The sequence below is a fragment of the Scardinius erythrophthalmus genome, assembly GCF_964197995.2.
Source record: "Scardinius erythrophthalmus genome assembly, chromosome: 20".
In the NCBI taxonomy this organism is placed as follows: Eukaryota; Metazoa; Chordata; class Actinopteri; order Cypriniformes; family Leuciscidae; genus Scardinius; species Scardinius erythrophthalmus.
The window spans coordinates 27,812,607-27,830,026 of record NC_138240.1 but is presented as its reverse complement, the minus strand read 5'-3'; the positions used below and the strand labels follow the sequence as shown (position 1 = coordinate 27,830,026).

Here is a 17,420-nt window from a genome sequence, read left to right as displayed (position 1 = left end):
CATCAACTTATGTTCCAAGGATTCAACTTCCAAGGATTTTTCAAATCGAGACCAAATTTTTGGTCATACTGCCCAACACTATACGTTACTTGCATATTGATTGCAGCTCCCTGAAACCTGCAAATTATATACAATATAACTGTCTTCCAAAGGAAGATTTGAAAAGTCATCTTTGACTATTGCAAGTTAGTTATGTTAAACTAATGAAAATATTTAATTTCAAAAATCAAGTAAATCTTACCGTTTTAATATTATTAGTAGTGTTAGTAGCTTTTTAAAGTATTATTATTTTAAGTATTAAGTATATTATCTAAGTCTTTTTTTACAGAAACATTAAACAAACAATGTCTCAAGCACCATCATTTCATAACTTTTAAATATAATAAGCATTTTGTGACAAATAATAAGTGTTTTCATATGACAAATATGCAGTCCTACATTTACATTTATAAATGGTTGCCACGTTTTAGTTCTAATTATTATAGTTCATATTAAAAGTTTTTATGCTTTCAAACAATATCCCATATACATGTATAAAAATATTCTGAAATGTATATGGAGAGAATAAAAAAAATTGTACTAGTCAAGCTGATTCTTTTTCCAGCATGTCTGCAAAGGGTTGTAAAATTAAGATTTTGACTACCAAAATTTGGAATACACACTGAAGATACTAGTGTCCAAAAGTACTAGAAAGATTGGAACAGATACTAGTCAAGTATGCATATGAATAGTTGACAGTAAAACTAGACATACTAGTCCGAAGTGAACAGTTGGCCACAGATTCTAATAGATTTCACTAGCAAAATTTACAGTTTGTTACCAGGTAACAATAGAAGCAAAGGTAACATGCATACATAATACAGGCTACTAGTGATTAATTGAATAGGTGCTAGTAATTTTGATAAGTTCTAGTATAATGAATAGTTTCTCTAGTGGATAGTTTCTATCTATAGTTCAATATTCTATAGTTTCTAATGGAACTGAAAAATCACAAGTCACTATAGGAGTACTTGCTATTTCTCAGAAAGTACTAACATAAAAATAGCTACAATTTACTTTAAGGAAAACATGTTAAAACAGCTTGTCATAGCTATACACTCAAACAGTCAACATTGGTAAGTGTTGAGGACAATGTATGACTCGCAATGGTGTCTGTCGCTGTTCTCTCACCTCCACTGCTGTCGATGAGGGCGTGAAGCATTAACCACATAAAGGCGCTTTTAACAAGACGTGAACAAACTGCATTAATCATGTCTGTAAAGTATTCGTATTCAAATGCCGTTCCGAAGTAACGTAAAGTGTTGCCCTCTCTTCCTTATCCAGGCGTTGTCCTCCAAGCAATGGCAATGAGCCCGCTCCACATAACGTTCCCGTGGAGAAAAAAATAGATACGGCACAGTTTCAGCTACCTGCTCATTTTATTACACTGTATCGTTCTGTAATAAGTTTGTTTAACAGGATATCAGAAAAGGCGTCCTGTTTCAGTTCTCGGTTCGAAATCTTCGGATTAGGCAATTCGCTCGGACTTGTATCTCCAATGAGCCCCGTCTGTAGAGGGCGAAACCGAGCATGCGTCACGAAACAGTTTGGCTTTTTAACCCTTTACTTTAGCCTGATATGGCAATGCAAACTACTAGAACACTAATTCGTATGGGCTTTTAACTTACTTTAACCCGCCCACAAAAAAATAGCCACTGTTTTGCCCAAAAAAATAACACTCTTTGTCAGCTATTGTTGCTAGCAGTTAGGGATAGTCTAAAAACTACACATACATTTACTCTTTTTCTAACGAGAATAACTGCGACGGTTCACTCTTTTAAAGCAACTATTGTTTAATTGCAGTTTAGTGAGGTTGATCTAATCATTGTCATCAAGGAAGCAAAAAAAATACTGAAATATTATGAAACAGAACGAAACTACAAATAATGTAATTTGACTCGGTCCACAGGTAAGTATCGCATATTATCGCGAGAGTTCAAACAAACAGCCGATGCTTTGAGTCACATCACATTTTAAGTAGTATTATTTATCCTTGTTTTGTGACGACTGGTATTAGGTTAGTATAATTGTCGATGGATTTTTAAATGAATGTAGAAGTATACGTTAAACATTAATAACAATGCTTAATTAACTTGGAGGACTTAACTTGCTTCACGGTATATTCCTGCTTTGCTAACATTTAACGTTACGTACAAACATCAGGTGACTTTCATTCCTTTATACATAATTATCAAATTATAGAAGCATTGTGTTTCGAAAGTTATATTCCAGATAATATAATAAGTAGCATAAGTATTCTACTGAACAGTTGTTTTTATGATAGCTAACAGTACTAGAGGTTATGCAGATAATTGTATTTGATTGTGTTTTCTTTAAGAACCGGTATGTAAAGTTAGATGGGTTAAAGAAATAGAGAATAACTTATTTCTGTGGAACTTTAAAGGTTCTCCAGTGGCATCAGGCTTTGGTTTTTAAGTGTGATCATGCCTAAACATGCTGTCTCCGTAGGCAGCCACTAGATCTGAAACATATTATGCATTATGTTGTATAGTGGAATTAAGGCAGCTTCAACATGGACTCAACGGCAAAAATATTGGAGGAAAACTTAGAGAAGATTTTGAAGGGTGAGGGACTTGAGTTGAGAGAGTTTGATTTAGCCCCGGAAGTGCAGCCTGTCACACTGAGGAAAAACGTATGTTACATTGTCAGCGCAGTGATCTTCAACTCAAAGGTAAAGATTGTGTCATTCTTGCATGTCTTTTAAGTTGTCTTCTCTAGAGTCTGTCCAGTGTCCTCTTATTACAGTCACCCCCCTGCCGAACATCACCTAATTAGTTCCACTAATGAGCTCTACAATTTCACTGGGAGCATGACATTTCTTTCTTTCTTTTTTTTCTTTTTTTTTTGTACTGGCAAGGTAGTTTGGTTGCTAACTGGACAACATAGTCAAGGTTGCTTTCTCTTACACTTCACGTAAGCCAGTATTGTGTCCATTTAGGAAAAAAAACAGAAACACTCTTGGTCATCCTGGACATGATCCGGATATTGTAAGATCTGTCATTTTTACATTTAAAACATATAGCCTATGATGTATATACATACTAAATAAATAAATAAAAACCTTCAAATGCACTATCCCATTCCAGAGTTATTTTATGCTGCACATATTCACAGTTTTTAAGATATCCATACCATATACAAGCCATGAGAAAGTTTGATATGCTTGAGAAATATTTCAATTCATGATTTTTGAATTGAACATGGTTTTTGAACATGGAACATGGAAGAATGTTGGTAACCATACAGTTGATGGGCACATTGACTTCCATAGTAGGAAAAAAAATACTATGGAAGTCAAAGGGGTCAATCAACTGTTTGGTTGCAAATATTCTTCAAAATATCTTCCTTTGTGTTCAGCAGAAGAAAGAAATTCATACAGGTTTGAAACAACTTGAAGGTGAGTAAATGATGACAGAATTTTCATTTTTAAGTGAACTATTCAACTATCAAAGTTATTTTGCTGTTAGTTGAGCCACTGGCACACATTAGCCCACAACTTAAATTTTGGGAAATATAATTCATGGCTAATCTTTAACCTAAAATGTAGATGTTTTATATAATGGCAATTCACCAGCATGTACAGTATGACGCATATTTTTAGAAGTAGATGAGTTTGCTTTTACGTTGTAAAAAAAAAAAAAAAAAACTACATTGACATGCCAAAACAGTTTTGTAGCATAAAAATTCGCTAAATATTTCAGTAACACTTCAACAGTGTCATTGTTACACGTTACTTGTAGTTACTATAGTAATAACTATAAATTATGCATAATTACATACCCTAAACCAAACACTAGTCCCTACCCTAACCTTATAGTAAGTACATCTACATAGCAAGTATCACTCAGTACTTCAATGTATAACTACACTCTAAGTGGACACTAGTTCCACTACCCATGATTAATGTCAACTTCTTCAGACATAAAAGTTTTGCATGTGTGTTTGCTTGTGTTATACAGGGGGAGGTGTTACTTGTTCAGGAGGCAAAGAGAGATTGTTATGGCAGATGGTACCTCCCTGCAGGTCGTATGGAAGAGCGTGAAAGCATTGTAGAGGCACTGCAGAGGGAGGTCAAAGAGGAGGCAGGAATAGACTGCCAGCCAATCACACTACTGCTGGTTCAAGAACAAGGGCCACAGTGGGTTCGCTTCACCTTCCTTGCTGAGGAAACAGGTTAGATTGAATTATTGAATTTTAGAGCTGCACGTTATCGAAATGAAGTTGATATCACAATATGGCACAATATGTGCCATTGTCAAATCGCCCAGGCTGCAATTAAATAAATATAATTAAATACATTGAATTATTATGAATTAAATAAATGGACTCATATTATAGACTCAGCAAAAAAGAAAAGTCCCTTTTTCACTATACAGTAATTTAAAGGTACACCTCTGAATGTAAATTTAAAAATGAGTCAATACATCACCAATCCTTCTTCCAAGACTTGTTTTTGTTTTACCCTCATTTACTATGGTAAGCCTATTATGTGTTAATATTTTAGACATGTCGGGGTGGTTTTCGCAGGAAATTGTGTACATGCGTCACTCGCCTGTGTGTGTCTCTTCATATCCCTAAATAGAGAAAAGTTGCTGCTTTGACACGTGTATGGTGTGCGAGTGGCATAGGTAAGCTAGAAAAGTTTACATGGAGCACGCTAAATCTCGACCTCTGGGAATCAACTGTTTCAAAAAATCATTGAACAGGGGAGAGTCTACTGGCAAAAAGAGAATGCGTCAGAGCTCGTAATGAAACAAAAATCAACATTCAAATAACTGTGCTGACCCAGAGAGAGCAGTTATCATGTATAGATATGAAGCAGCTTCACAAACAGTCTTTTCAACCACATTGTTATTTCTCTGTTACAAATATTCGGCGGCTATCACCCTGTAGCCCAAGACTGGTTGCCCACTGAAGCTAAGCAGGGTCGAGCCTGGTCAGTACCTGGATGGGAGATCTCCTGGGAAAACCAGGTTGCTGCTGGAGGAGGTGTTAGTGAGGCCAGCAGGGGGTGCTCACCCTGTGGTCTGTGTGGGTGTTAACGCCCCAGTATAGCGATGGGGACACTATACTGTAACAAGCACTGTCCTTCGGATGAGACGTTAAACTGAGGTCCTGACTCTCTGTGGTCATTAAAAATACCAGGATGTTCTTTGAACAAAAAAGAGTAGGGGTGTAACCCCGTCATCCTGGATGGGAGTAACAATCACTCTGGCTGCGTTCGAAACCACATACTCACTGAGTAGGTATTTCAATAAGTACTTATTTAATGAGCGCTAAAAGTGTAGGTACTATATAGCCTGAAAGCATGAAGTATGAATGCGATCCGGACATAATCCGCCATGTTGCGCTTTTGATAACGCCATAGGTCACGATAACGTCAACATGGCGGATTCAATATCTTGATATTGATGAAATGTACTCATTTTGTGGTCTTGTTGAAGAAACAGCTGCCAATTTATTTTGTGATTGTAGTATAGTATCTTGGGTTGATTTTAATTCTTATATTTTAAAACCTTTTAATGTGACCCACAGTTTTATCCTTAAAGATATATATATATATATATATTTTTTTTTTTCGGAAACCCAAAATCGTTATCTCTTGAATATGTTGTTAATTTCTTTATTTTATAAAGTAATAATAATCTTTATTATTTTATTTTAGCAAGTGACTTAAATCTCCTTTATGTTTTCCACTCGCTTGTTTCATCCCTCAGGCTTAAAAATAACAAAAAAAGGCATTTTTTTATGCCTTATGATGAATTATTCAAAGATATATCTCATATTATGATGTACACAAAACCATGATATTTATCTTTTTCTGTTTTTATTTTTTGTCATTATGATTGTTCACTGTTAAAGGTACAACAATGGTGTCTTTCCCTGATCTTTATTTAAAAGTATTTAATTGTAAGTTCTGCAATAAAAAAAAAGATATGAACGACAGGTGCATTAACACCTAATAGCATCAGTAACTCGACAACCCTACCTAGTACGATTTTTCTCAGTGTTTGCAATGTTTGTAATGTCTGCACAAAGGAGACGTCAGGTAGATGCTCCAAGATCTCGCCTTTGGAGAAGACGATTGATTTTTATACTTGAAAAATGTAAGTATCACTTCTTAAAAATTAAGATTACCCCATGAATTGCATTGCTATGCCAACACTTACACACAATAATATTGATAAATGCTGACCAATACTTAATTATATTTACTAAATTATAGTCACTAAAAATGATGTTTTAGTAAAACGAGCAAAAAGTCATTTGTTTTGTCATATAACATAGTTATGTATGAATACACACAAGACAAATGCAAGGTGAATACATCTCAATTTTCAGTCAAGCATTGAATTAATGTATAAATTAATGAAATAATTATATTTTATTTACTGGCAACAACAGGAAACATGAATATATGAGTAAAAGAATAAATAAAAGTAACCTTCACAATAAATAAATAAATACATATACAAGTTAACAACTCTTGAAACATAGCTTTATTCAAACGTATTGTTCTAACAATCATGTACTTACAGGTGGTGAACCACACATCCTATTGCCATCTCAACAAAGCTGTTCTCATTCTGCGGCTTTGTAGAGTGAGCCTTTGGCATGCTGAAAACACACTGGTGCTCTATTTTCTTCACGGCCAGAGGTGAGCCATGCCTTTGTGCCTGAGGTTGTTGCGTGTTGCGCATCATCGTTGAGCCAGAGGATGAGGAAGACCATGATGATGACCCCCCTGAACCCCACAACCTTGAAAAAGAGTGGGAGAACATGTGCGGGACAATCTGGCTGCCACTGTGTCTGCTCCAAACATTTGTGTTCCTGCTCTTTATGAGAATGAGCATGACTACCTGTAGAACATTTAAACAGGTTAAAATAAATGCGTGAATAAATGTAAGTGTGATTTTTGTAAATCCAAGTGTCTCGGACACAAACATTCAATAAAGCTGTTTGTTTCTTAAAGTTTATTTCTTCAAGGTACTACTGTATAATATAAATGCATACATACATTTCATCCAATTGCTATTTGGGGGCTTAAAGGGTTAGTTCACCCAAATATATAAATTCAGTCATTATTTACCTTCACGCTAGTCAATACCTGTGGGGGGTTTTTTTGTTTTGTTTTTAAAACACAAAAGGTGATTTTGGTCAGGTGTGTCCTGCTGGTTTCTGCTCATACAATATCAGTCAATGGAGCCCGACTTCCAGAAGCTTCATGACATTATTTGATGATGCTTTTGAAGCTTCTGAAAGTTGGGCTTCATTGTAAGAACAGAAACCAGCAGAAAAAACTTGACCAAAATCACATTCTCAATGTCTTTTGGTATTTTTCTAGAAGCTCTCGCTGGCTCTGGGCTCACTGAGGATGAAGAGACCACAGCAACATCCGGGCCAGATGAGGCAATAAGGGCAGGTGGAGTGATGGAGGGTCTCATCCATGGCCAGGATGCTGCTGTGGCTCTTCATCCTCAGTGCTCATGCCAGTCTGCAGACATTTCAGATGCTTAAAAAAAAAATGCACAAACGTCACCTTGCCTTGCATGCCCTGCTCCACCACAAAAGCTCTGCAGCAAATGCACAAAAATCAAGAATCAAAAAGTGCTGTAATAGCTATGTTTGAAATTACAATGATTATTACAACTTAAGAGTTTAATAGATTTTTTTACTCATTTCTGTTGTATACTCACTCAAAGCCTTTTAATGGATGCATTCTGCTTCATTAGCCAATCACCACCAGATAAAAACACACGTGTGCTCATCTGTCCTTGTAACATCCAAACAAGATTCAAGTTTCCTCTGTGATTCATGTGCTCAATACTAAATTCATTGTTGAGGTTGTTGCTGATGTGTCAACTCAGTTTTTATCCAACACATATGTTCCTCAATTATCAACTGTACTTATGGGCAAATAAAATAGATAACTCAAATGTAGTTACTTTATGTAGATTAAACTTGAGTCTAGCGTCTTTACACCTTCAACAATTCAACAGTTTACAGTAGTTCAACAAATGCAATTTTAACACAAGGAACCGTGTTTACTCGCATTTGAAAACACCCTCGTCACTGTTCTCATCCATGTTCAATTATGACGTATCCTCTCCCGTGGCCTCCTGGGAAGGCTGGAATAGAAAAGTATCCATCGATGAGTGCTTCGGAATCTGGGCGGATACAGAGTAGGCCATCCGGGGATTTCTCGCCAACTGTTTTATGAATACTGAGGTTTCGGACATACTACTCTTTTCACGTACTGTTTTCTCCTACTATTTGGTAGGTAAGTAGGCATATTCTGATGTAACATTAGTATACGCACGTCCGAATCTTGTGAGAATTAGTACACCACCCAGGTATTTCTCGCCTACTCTTTTATGAATACTGAGGATTCGGACATAGTATTCGTTCGCGTACTGCTTTTTGCCTACTATATAATGTAGACTGGGTGAACCCAGCCTGATCTGCCGGCGATTTAATTTTGAGCTTGGTCTGGTGATAGCCAGACTAGTAAGTATGTGGTTTCGACCGCAGCAACCTCAGCCTCCTCTCCACCAATAAGCTGGTGTGTGGTTCTGGGCACTATGGGCACTATGGCTGCTGTCGCATCATACAGATAGATGCTGTGCATTGGTGGTGGTTGAGTAGATTCCCCCTTCCATATACGTGAAGCACTTTGAATACACAGAAAAGCGCTATATAAATGTAAAAAATTAAATATTCATATTATCAAAGAAGTACTGGGGTAAAAAGTTTATAGTTCAGATATAAACGCTTGTGTCTACGGAAGCTATCAAAATACAGCAAATCACCTTTTGAAAGTAACTTGGCGCTTCAGATGACAACTTTATAGATTATGTCGTTACGCCATAAAAAAATTATTTGTCATTGAATCATTCATTCAATTCATTCATTCAAGTGATTCATCCAGTAACAAAACAAGTGAAGTATTTATGATTGAGTCGTTTGAATCGTTCATTCAATTCATTCAAGGTGATTCATCCAGTAACGAAATAAGTGAAGTATTTATGATTTGAGTCATTTGAATCGTTCATTCATACAGTTTTTTTTTTTTTTAATAATTCATTCAGATTAAATAAACATTTTAAGTAAACTGCAGCAATTAACATTTTGTCAGACCCTCTAGTAAATGACATGTTATTGTTTTTATGTTGTCTGTTTAGAATCGTGGGAGAAATGTGATCTCTGTTTGAAACCAAAAAATCAAAAACCAAAAGATTTTTATTGTAAAGAGTTTAAACCATGTTTTCCATGCTTGTTCAATGAACAATAAACAATCAGTTAATAAACATGCACCTGTGCAATGGTGGAAAGACTTTTTTTTTTTTTTTACTATGTTGTTGTTATGTTATAGTTTAAGTTATTGGTTTTTGGCTCTTGTATATGAACAACCAAATAGAGCTATTCAAGTAATCTGCTTAAAATTTGTGTATATTTTCATATCGCAATATGTAGAGATGAAAAATAAAATCAGTTTTGACAAAATCATATTACTTTTCAACAGGAAAAATCTCTTCTTTTTTTCTCATTGTGCCACCAGGGGGCTCTCTGAAGACAACGGCAGAGGCGGATGCTGAATCCCTGCAAGCTCAGTGGTGGGATCGTGAGTCTCCACTTCCTCTTCGTGCACGTGACATACTGCCCCTCATTGATGCTGGAATAAAATATCGCCAAAATCCCTGGTTTCCTGCATTACAACCTGTTGACTTCCCTTGTCACGTTATTTGCCAAAGACTTTTCATCACATTCGTCTCCAGCAGTGGTAGCACTGACACCAGTGATGAGGACCGCCTGTGGCTTCTGCTGAGCAATAATAATGCCAGTTCTCATCCCAGTCTTCCTATTGAAGTATCAGTTAACATCTCGTGGTCTGCGCACAGAATGATTAAGACGTGCATACCATCGTCTTTCGCATTCATAAACATTATTATATGTGGGGTTCTGGGAGTGCAGCACAATGGGAGAACACCAGGGAAAACGGACGGCATCTGCTTCAACACACTTGTGTTAATGGACAATTCAGAGGGAGGGCCTGAAATCAGCAGCCCACCACCATTGGAGAGTGACAGTTACAGATGGCATGAAGTGACCAATCAGAGCCTAAGGGCAAAGATAAAACAGAGGATTAAAGATGGGTCTGTTCTGCCTATTCAAAGTTAATACTGATGCTCTGCCACTCTAGTAGAGGATCAGGACATTACGCAGGCCAGAATTGAACCTGCATTTTCCACATGGGAACCAAAGCTCAACGTGTCTGTTGCATGTATGCTAACTGCTAGGTCATGGCTCAAATGCATTAATAACCTTGCACGTTTGAAATATTAATCTTGTGTAAATAAAATGATTATTTTTTTGTTCATTAAATAAACTGTAATTAAAATGTTCATTTTAAGAAATACAGAAACAAAATTATTTTAAAAAGTAAAGATTCTGAAAGTATTGAATGAGAATTGATTGAATGAGAATGGAATTATTAAATTATTAAAATGTTTTTGTTTCTTCACTCCTTCGTGCACGTTCATTACAGCTACCGTGGTGACTGATATTCTTTTAAAGTATATTATTTCCATAAGTACTCTCTTTAAAAGTACGCCAACGTGTACTTCATTTTCACAAGGGACTTTGGACATTAAGGACATTATTATATAACATACACATAGCACTCTTGTAGAATTTTACCACAGTCATCTATATCAATAATTTCATATAAATGAATACTGTTAGAAAAAAGTTGTGATACATGAGTTTATGTATGATCATTTAAATTATATATTTAATATGAGAAATACAATGTAAGATATTATGAAATGATGCATTTCACATTAAGTTACTAAATAATATGTATAGTATAAACATTTATTAAGTTTGTCTATTTTACCTGCCTGTTTATTTTATATTTGCCTAATACATAATTTGCTAGTAGCTATAAGGGGCATGTACACAAACTTGAAAGTTGAGTCCAGCCATGCCACACTTTTAAGGACCAGTGTGATGTAGGCCTACAGTTACCTCTGAGAAAAGAGTTCTTCCTCCATATGAATTAATCTGGTTAACATTTTATAACATTATAATATATTCTATAAAATCAATTATATCATCAATTATAAAATCACTCAATTATTTAATAATGTGGACTAAACAATGAGGAAATAATAGTACAGGGTTCGAATGTTTATACTTTCATACCTTTTAATTATTATTATTTTTATCATCATTTAATAGTTTACCAAAACATCTGGGTGTGTAACTTTTTTCAGGATTGTCCAATACGCTAATAGCTTTCGCTTGAATACTGAGAAGTGATTTCTGTCATCGTGTGTTGAAAAATCCGGAAACAGGAATCGTGTTTGAAAGGGAACGTCAACTTATTTCATATACAGCGATGTGCGCGAGAACGTCAGGCTTTTAACAGATATTTTAAGGCTATTATGTGACGCCGGCTTGCAAGCAAGTCTATCTATAAAGAATTCAATTATATAAAATACGCGTTTATTTATATTCTGAATTTAATAGTTTGCTTCTCACCGTGCAGGCTACACTTAGTCCTCCTCAACGCACTACATGTTTTATTTAGCTTAATATGAATGAAGAGCTGGATGAAACACGAGACGTGTTAAAACTAAACATAATTTCTCGGTTTCGACTTTTAGGCTATTGTTTTTTTTTTTTAAAGATGTGTGTGAGGAGCGTCTGAACAGGTTTGACAAGTTGCTTGACAGTTTGTTTGTACAGAAGCCGTCAGTTAGAAAACGCTCACCACATTTCATAAATATAGGCTATTAAAGATCAATAGGCTACACATTATTAGTACATATTATTTCTACATATGTTCAGAGCGTCTGTTTAAGGTTCGTTTCATCATGTCCACGGAGGAGCTGGTGGAGAGGGTTTTGAGGGGAGAGGGAATGGAAGTGACCGAGCTTCATTTAGTCCCTGAACAAAAGAAACCAGTCACACGAACAAACACATGCTTTGCTGTCTGTGCGGTCATCTTCAATTCCAAGGTAATGTCACAGTTGTTATATAGTGCAAACATTACTTCGAAAATGTCTTATGAAATCATTCTTCCAAATAATTATTTTTTAAAGCTAGAAAACTACCCTAAAGTCTCGACCATTAGATGATACATGTCCACTCACCTAAAGGATTATTAGGAACACCTGTTCAATTTCTCATTAATGCAATTATCTAATCAACCAATCACATGGCAGTTGCTTCAATGCATTTAGGGGTGTGGTCCTGGTCAAGACAATCTCCTGAACTCCAAACTGAATGTCAGAATGGGAAAGAAAGATGATTTAAGCAATTTTGAGTGTGGCATGGTTGTTGGTGCCAGACGGGCCGGTCTGAGTATTTCACAATCTGCTCAGTTACTGGGATTACGCACAACCATTTCTAGGGTTTACAAAGAATGGTGTGAAAAGGGAAAAACATCCAGTATACGGCAGTCCTGTGGGCGAAAATGCCTTGTTGATGCTAGAGGTCAGAGGAGAATGGGCCGACTGATTCAAGCTGATAGAAGAGCAACTTTGATTGAAATAACCACTCGTTACAACCGAGGTATGCAGCAAAGCATTTGTGAAGCCACAACACTTCACTACCACTCATCTCCACTACAAATAGGAAAAAGAGGCTACAATTTGCACGAGCTCACCAAAATTGGACAGTTGAAGACTGGAAAAATGTTGCCTGGTCTGATGAGTCTCGATTTCTGTTGAGACATTCAGATGGTAGAGTCTGGCGTATTTGGCGTAAACAGAATGAGAACATGGATCCATCATGCCTTGTTACCACTGTGCAGGCTGGTGGTGGTGGTGTAATGGTGTGGGGGATGTTTTCTTGGCACACTTTAGGCCCCTTAGTGCCAATTGGGCATCGTTTAAATGCCACGGCCTACCTGAGCATTGTTTCTGACCATGTCTATCCCTTTATGACCACCATGTACCCATCCTCTGATGGCTACTTCCAGCAGGATAATGCACCATATCACAAAGCTTGAATCATTTCAAATTGGTTTCTTGAACATGACAATGAGTTCACTGTACTAAAATGGGGCCACAGTCACCAGATCTCAACCCAATAGAGCATCTTTGGGATGTGGTGGAACGGGAGCTTCGTGCCCTGGATGTGCATCCCACAAATCTCCATCAACTGCAAGATGCTATCCTATCAATATGGGTCAACATTTCTAAAGAATGCTTTCAGCACCTTGTTGAATCAATGCCACGTAGAATTAAGGCAGTTCTGAAGGTGAAAGGGGGTCAAACACAGTATTAGTATGGTGTTCCTAATAATCCTTTAGGTGAGTGTATAATAGGCTAACTAAATACAATTCTAACCAATTGCTGTAGTAAAGTTACTTGGCATTTCTAATAGTCTATATTTTGTAATCTAGCAGATCCTTCTGTTGGGCTGCAAATTGCTAAATTTATCAAACTCCTAAATTCTTAATCATTTGTTATTCGCAATTATATCACATGCATTATAGTGACTGATAAACCAGTGAATTCCAAAAGGTTTCGTTTCAGAACAATATCTTTAAAGTTTATATTTGTGGCTTGGAGATTGAGTTGTCAAGCAGTTAGACTATGTTTTCTCAACTAGTCTACAATTTATTTTCTCCATCTTTAAAGCTACGCTATGTCATTTTTTTTATTTTATAAAAAATAAAATGTTATAAATGAGAGCGTGCAAAAAATCCTTATCTTAAAAAACCTTGTCTTACCTTCACCCAAATACACTTTGATAAACCTAATAATGACTTATATTTTAGAGCTGTCAGGACGGATTTAGCAGGAAATTGCATTTCTTTACCCATGTGTGCCACGAATTATCTGTAGGCCTACACAGAGAAAAGTAGCTCTGAGTGTGTAGCATGTAAACAAATGACTGACCATGAATCACTCAAAATGGAAAATTTACAGCTTTATTTATTTGCAGTCCCTCGAACCACATGCATCCACGTAGAAAACAATGTTCTTCAACAAGATGAAATAAGATATTGTGCTGATTGTGTACGTCTCTTTGTTTCACAGAATGAGGTGTTGATGATTCAGGAGACAAAGGCAGTGTGTCGTGGCTCATGGTACCTCCCTGCAGGTCGTATGGAAGATGGTGAAACTATTGTAGAAGCCCTAAAGAGAGAAGTCAAAGAGGAGGCAGGAATAGACTGCCAGCCAATCACACTGCTGCAGATTCAAGAAAGGGGACCAAATTGGGTCCGCTTCGCTTTTCTTGCTGAGAAAACAGGTTAGAAATAGATATGGTGAATGTTTCATGGTTTGCTTGTTTATATAATTGTCACAGTTGCTTAGTGGTTCTTTCATTGCCTGCTCTATCCACCAGGAGGCTCTCTGAAGATGCCAGAACAAGAAAACGCTGAATCACTGCAAGCTCAGTGGTACGATCGCGATTGTCTACCTTCAGATATCCGTAAACATGACATTCTCACGCTCATTGACGCTGGGATTAAATATTGTCAAAGTCCCTGGTTCACCGTGTTACAGCCTGTTGACTTACCCTGTGATGTCGTCTGTCAAAGGTTTCTTCTCGCATTCACCTCCAGCAAAGGTAACAATGACGAGGACCGCTTATGGCTGTTGCTGAGCAAAAACTTCCAGCTTCCTGTTGCGGTCTCATTCGATGCACAAACTCTCGCATTCACCCCCAAAAAACTGGTTGAGAAGTGCATGCCCTCCATTTATGAGCAGCTGAGTGTGAATACATGTGGAATTTTGGGAGTGCAGCACAATGGGAGAGTTCCGGGTAAAACCGATGGGGTATGTTTAAACACTCTTGTGCTATTGGAGTATAAAGAGGAAGAGGAGGAAATCGATCTTAGCAGTCCACCGAAATCAGAGAATGATTGTTTCATATGGCATGAAGTGACCAATCAGAAGCTGAGGACAGAAATACTACGGAGAATTCAAGAAGGGTCTGTCCTGCCTGTTCAAAGCCTATGAATGAATACACTAGATAGCTTCTCTCAGCTTAGGCTTTGTGGTGTCCATCATTTAGGCGTTAGGTGTGGTTTCTATTTGTAGTGTTGTAGTGTAACTTTGTTAATGTTTTAATAAGTGTGAAATAGGGCTGGGCGATAAAACGATAACGATAATTATCGCGGTATATTTTTTCTCGATAAAACGATATCAAGAGTTCGATAAATGTTCGATAATGTTTATGCGCCAAAAGCAGAACGAAACTCATTTGAACCGCGCGCCACACGGACCGTTTATCCGCTCGGCTCAAAGTCCAAACGGCAGCGCAGCACGAGCCCACTAGAGCAGCGTTTACTCTGATCGGTCTCGGTCACAAAATCCAGTGAGAAGCGCTTTCAGAATTCAGCGAGGAACACAAATGTCTCAGTGATTTAAACCAGTTTAAAGGCAGATGAAACAGCGCTGACAAACAGGAGAAACACTGCGCAATGATACAGTCAGAAGGCTTTTCCGTCTACAAATTCCCATCATTTACCATGGATTTACTGTAACGTTAGCCTAGTAATATTAACTGCACCATGAAATGTGGGATATACATATTGAATTGTATTATTATTAATGTAGACGATGTATTAAAGGACTGATGGAATATGATTACAGTATTTAATAATGTATTTAGGCTACTGTTTTTCATACAAATACCATAGAAACCATAAAGTTACATTTTGCCATGATAGTGAGGTTATCATGATCTAAATGCATGATACTGGATGACCGATGGTTAAGTTTAATAAAACTCAAACAGTCAGAATATTAAATTTTACCAAATAAAAATTAGCACATGCAGAAACTAAGAAATGAATTGTCCAATAAAGATATTTATTTTGTTAAGGAAAAATGACAAATGTTTGAATGTTCTACCTCAGATTTGTGAAATGTTCACCAGTTTGGCAAGTGTTGGTCCGGATATGTTCTGACAATAAAGAGTAGTTTAAAACCACAATTAACGCTCTGGTTTCTACAACTTTCACTTAAGAGCAAAAATCTGCCTTTGAACTTGAAAGAAATAAAGATTTGACTTTTATCGTGATAATTATCGATATCGACTGATATAAAAAAAATTATCGTTTTTTTTTTTTGGCCATATCGCCCAGCCCTAGTGTGAAAGGAAAACGTGTTTCTAATTAAATCACTGTAATATTTGCAAATTGCAAATTTCAATAGGTCTTTTTTGCAATAATTTACATACTAAATTGTGATTGGTTGTTCATTTCTTTACAATTTTTTGCAGTAGTATAATGGAATGCGGCACAGAAGCCATGTTATGTATTAAAGGGTTAGTTCACCCAAAAATGAAAATTCTGTCAGTAATTACTCACCCTCATGTTGTTCCAACCATGTAAGTCTTTCGTTCATCTTCAGAACACAAATTAAGATATTTTGGATGAAATCTGACAGAATTTTGACTCCTCCATAGGCTTCCAGTGTGACCGAAACTCACCGGCCCAGAATAGTTATTAAAACATCGTTAAAATAGTCCAAGTAACTACAGTGGCACTACATTAAGTTTATCATGCGACGAGAATACTTTTTGTGCGCAAAAACAAACAAAAATAACGACTTTATTCCACTTTTCATTTCCTTCTCTCTGGGCCTCGTAGTGTTTTTGCGCTGCGCGTCTGTGTTGCACGTCATCACGCAACACACACATGACCGGCGTCAGCCAATAGTGAGCCTACGTGGTGACGTGTAACACAGACGCGCTGCTCAAAAACACTACTCGAACCAACTAGACATCCAGAGAGAAGGAAATGAATAGTGGAATAAAGTCGTTATTTTTGTTTGTTTTTGCGCACAAAAAGTATTCTCGTCGCTTGATATACTTAAGATTGAGCCACTGGAGTCACTTGGACTATATTAACGATCTCTTTAATAACTTTTCTGGGCCAGCAAGTTTCGTTCACACTGGAAGCCTATGGAGGAGTGAAACATGGCTCAGATTTCATCAAAAATATCTTAATTTGTGTTCCGAAGATGAACGAAGGTCTTACGCGGTTGGAACAACATGAGGGTAAGTAATTACTGACAGAATTTTAATTTTTGGGTGAACTAACCCTTTAATTTTATGCAAAGCTAAATGGAAACAAGACACACGTCAAGTGCTATTCAACAGTGTTTTTGACGTTGACACCACTGTTTTGTTTTCTGCAGAGCTGTTTTATAGGTAATTCAACTTTGTTTCATAATTGACAAATTTTGCAACATTTACACTGTTTTTGAACCGAATTGAAGTGAATGACACTATTGTCTTATGTAAAGCTAAAGCTTTAAAACATCAGCTATAGCTAAATTGAACTCATTTCATAACTGATGAACTTAACAGTTATTGAATGGAACTGAACA

At 36.8% G+C, this 17,420-nt stretch overlaps 2 protein-coding genes across 8 annotated transcripts in view; one reads left to right on the top strand and one right to left on the bottom strand.

Moving 5' to 3' along the window:
* adam9a (ADAM metallopeptidase domain 9a) overlaps nt 1–1,790 on the bottom strand; it is a 76,432-nt gene extending 74,642 nt beyond the window's left edge. Inside the window, exon 1 of one of the 2 annotated variants that reach the window (XM_081349763.1) lies at nt 1,171–1,790. In XM_081349763.1, the coding sequence (XP_081205889.1) occupies nt 1,171–1,252 (82 nt within the window). In that variant the 5' untranslated portion in view covers nt 1,253–1,790. The remainder of the gene's footprint in view (nt 1–1,170) is intronic. The other variant, XM_081349762.1, reaches the window with a different exon arrangement.
* Nucleotides 1,791–1,961: 171 nt separating this feature from the next.
* nudt18 (nudix (nucleoside diphosphate linked moiety X)-type motif 18) lies at nt 1,962–15,167 on the top strand. Of its 6 annotated transcripts, none has more exons than XM_081349768.1 (4): nt 1,962–2,202; nt 2,552–2,731; nt 4,020–4,233; nt 9,620–10,576. In XM_081349768.1, exons 2-4 carry the CDS (start codon nt 2,573–2,575, stop codon nt 10,237–10,239), a joined length of 993 nt encoding a protein of 330 aa, XP_081205894.1. In that variant the 5' UTR covers nt 1,962–2,202; nt 2,552–2,572; the 3' UTR covers nt 10,240–10,576. The 6 variants fall into 6 exon arrangements, with proteins under 6 accessions (XP_081205894.1, XP_081205895.1, XP_081205897.1 ...); XM_081349769.1 differs by having other exon boundaries at nt 2,509–2,731; XM_081349771.1 differs by having other exon boundaries at nt 1,970–2,056; nt 2,509–2,731; nt 9,620–10,582.
* The last annotated feature ends 2,253 nt before the right edge of the window (nt 15,168–17,420 follow it).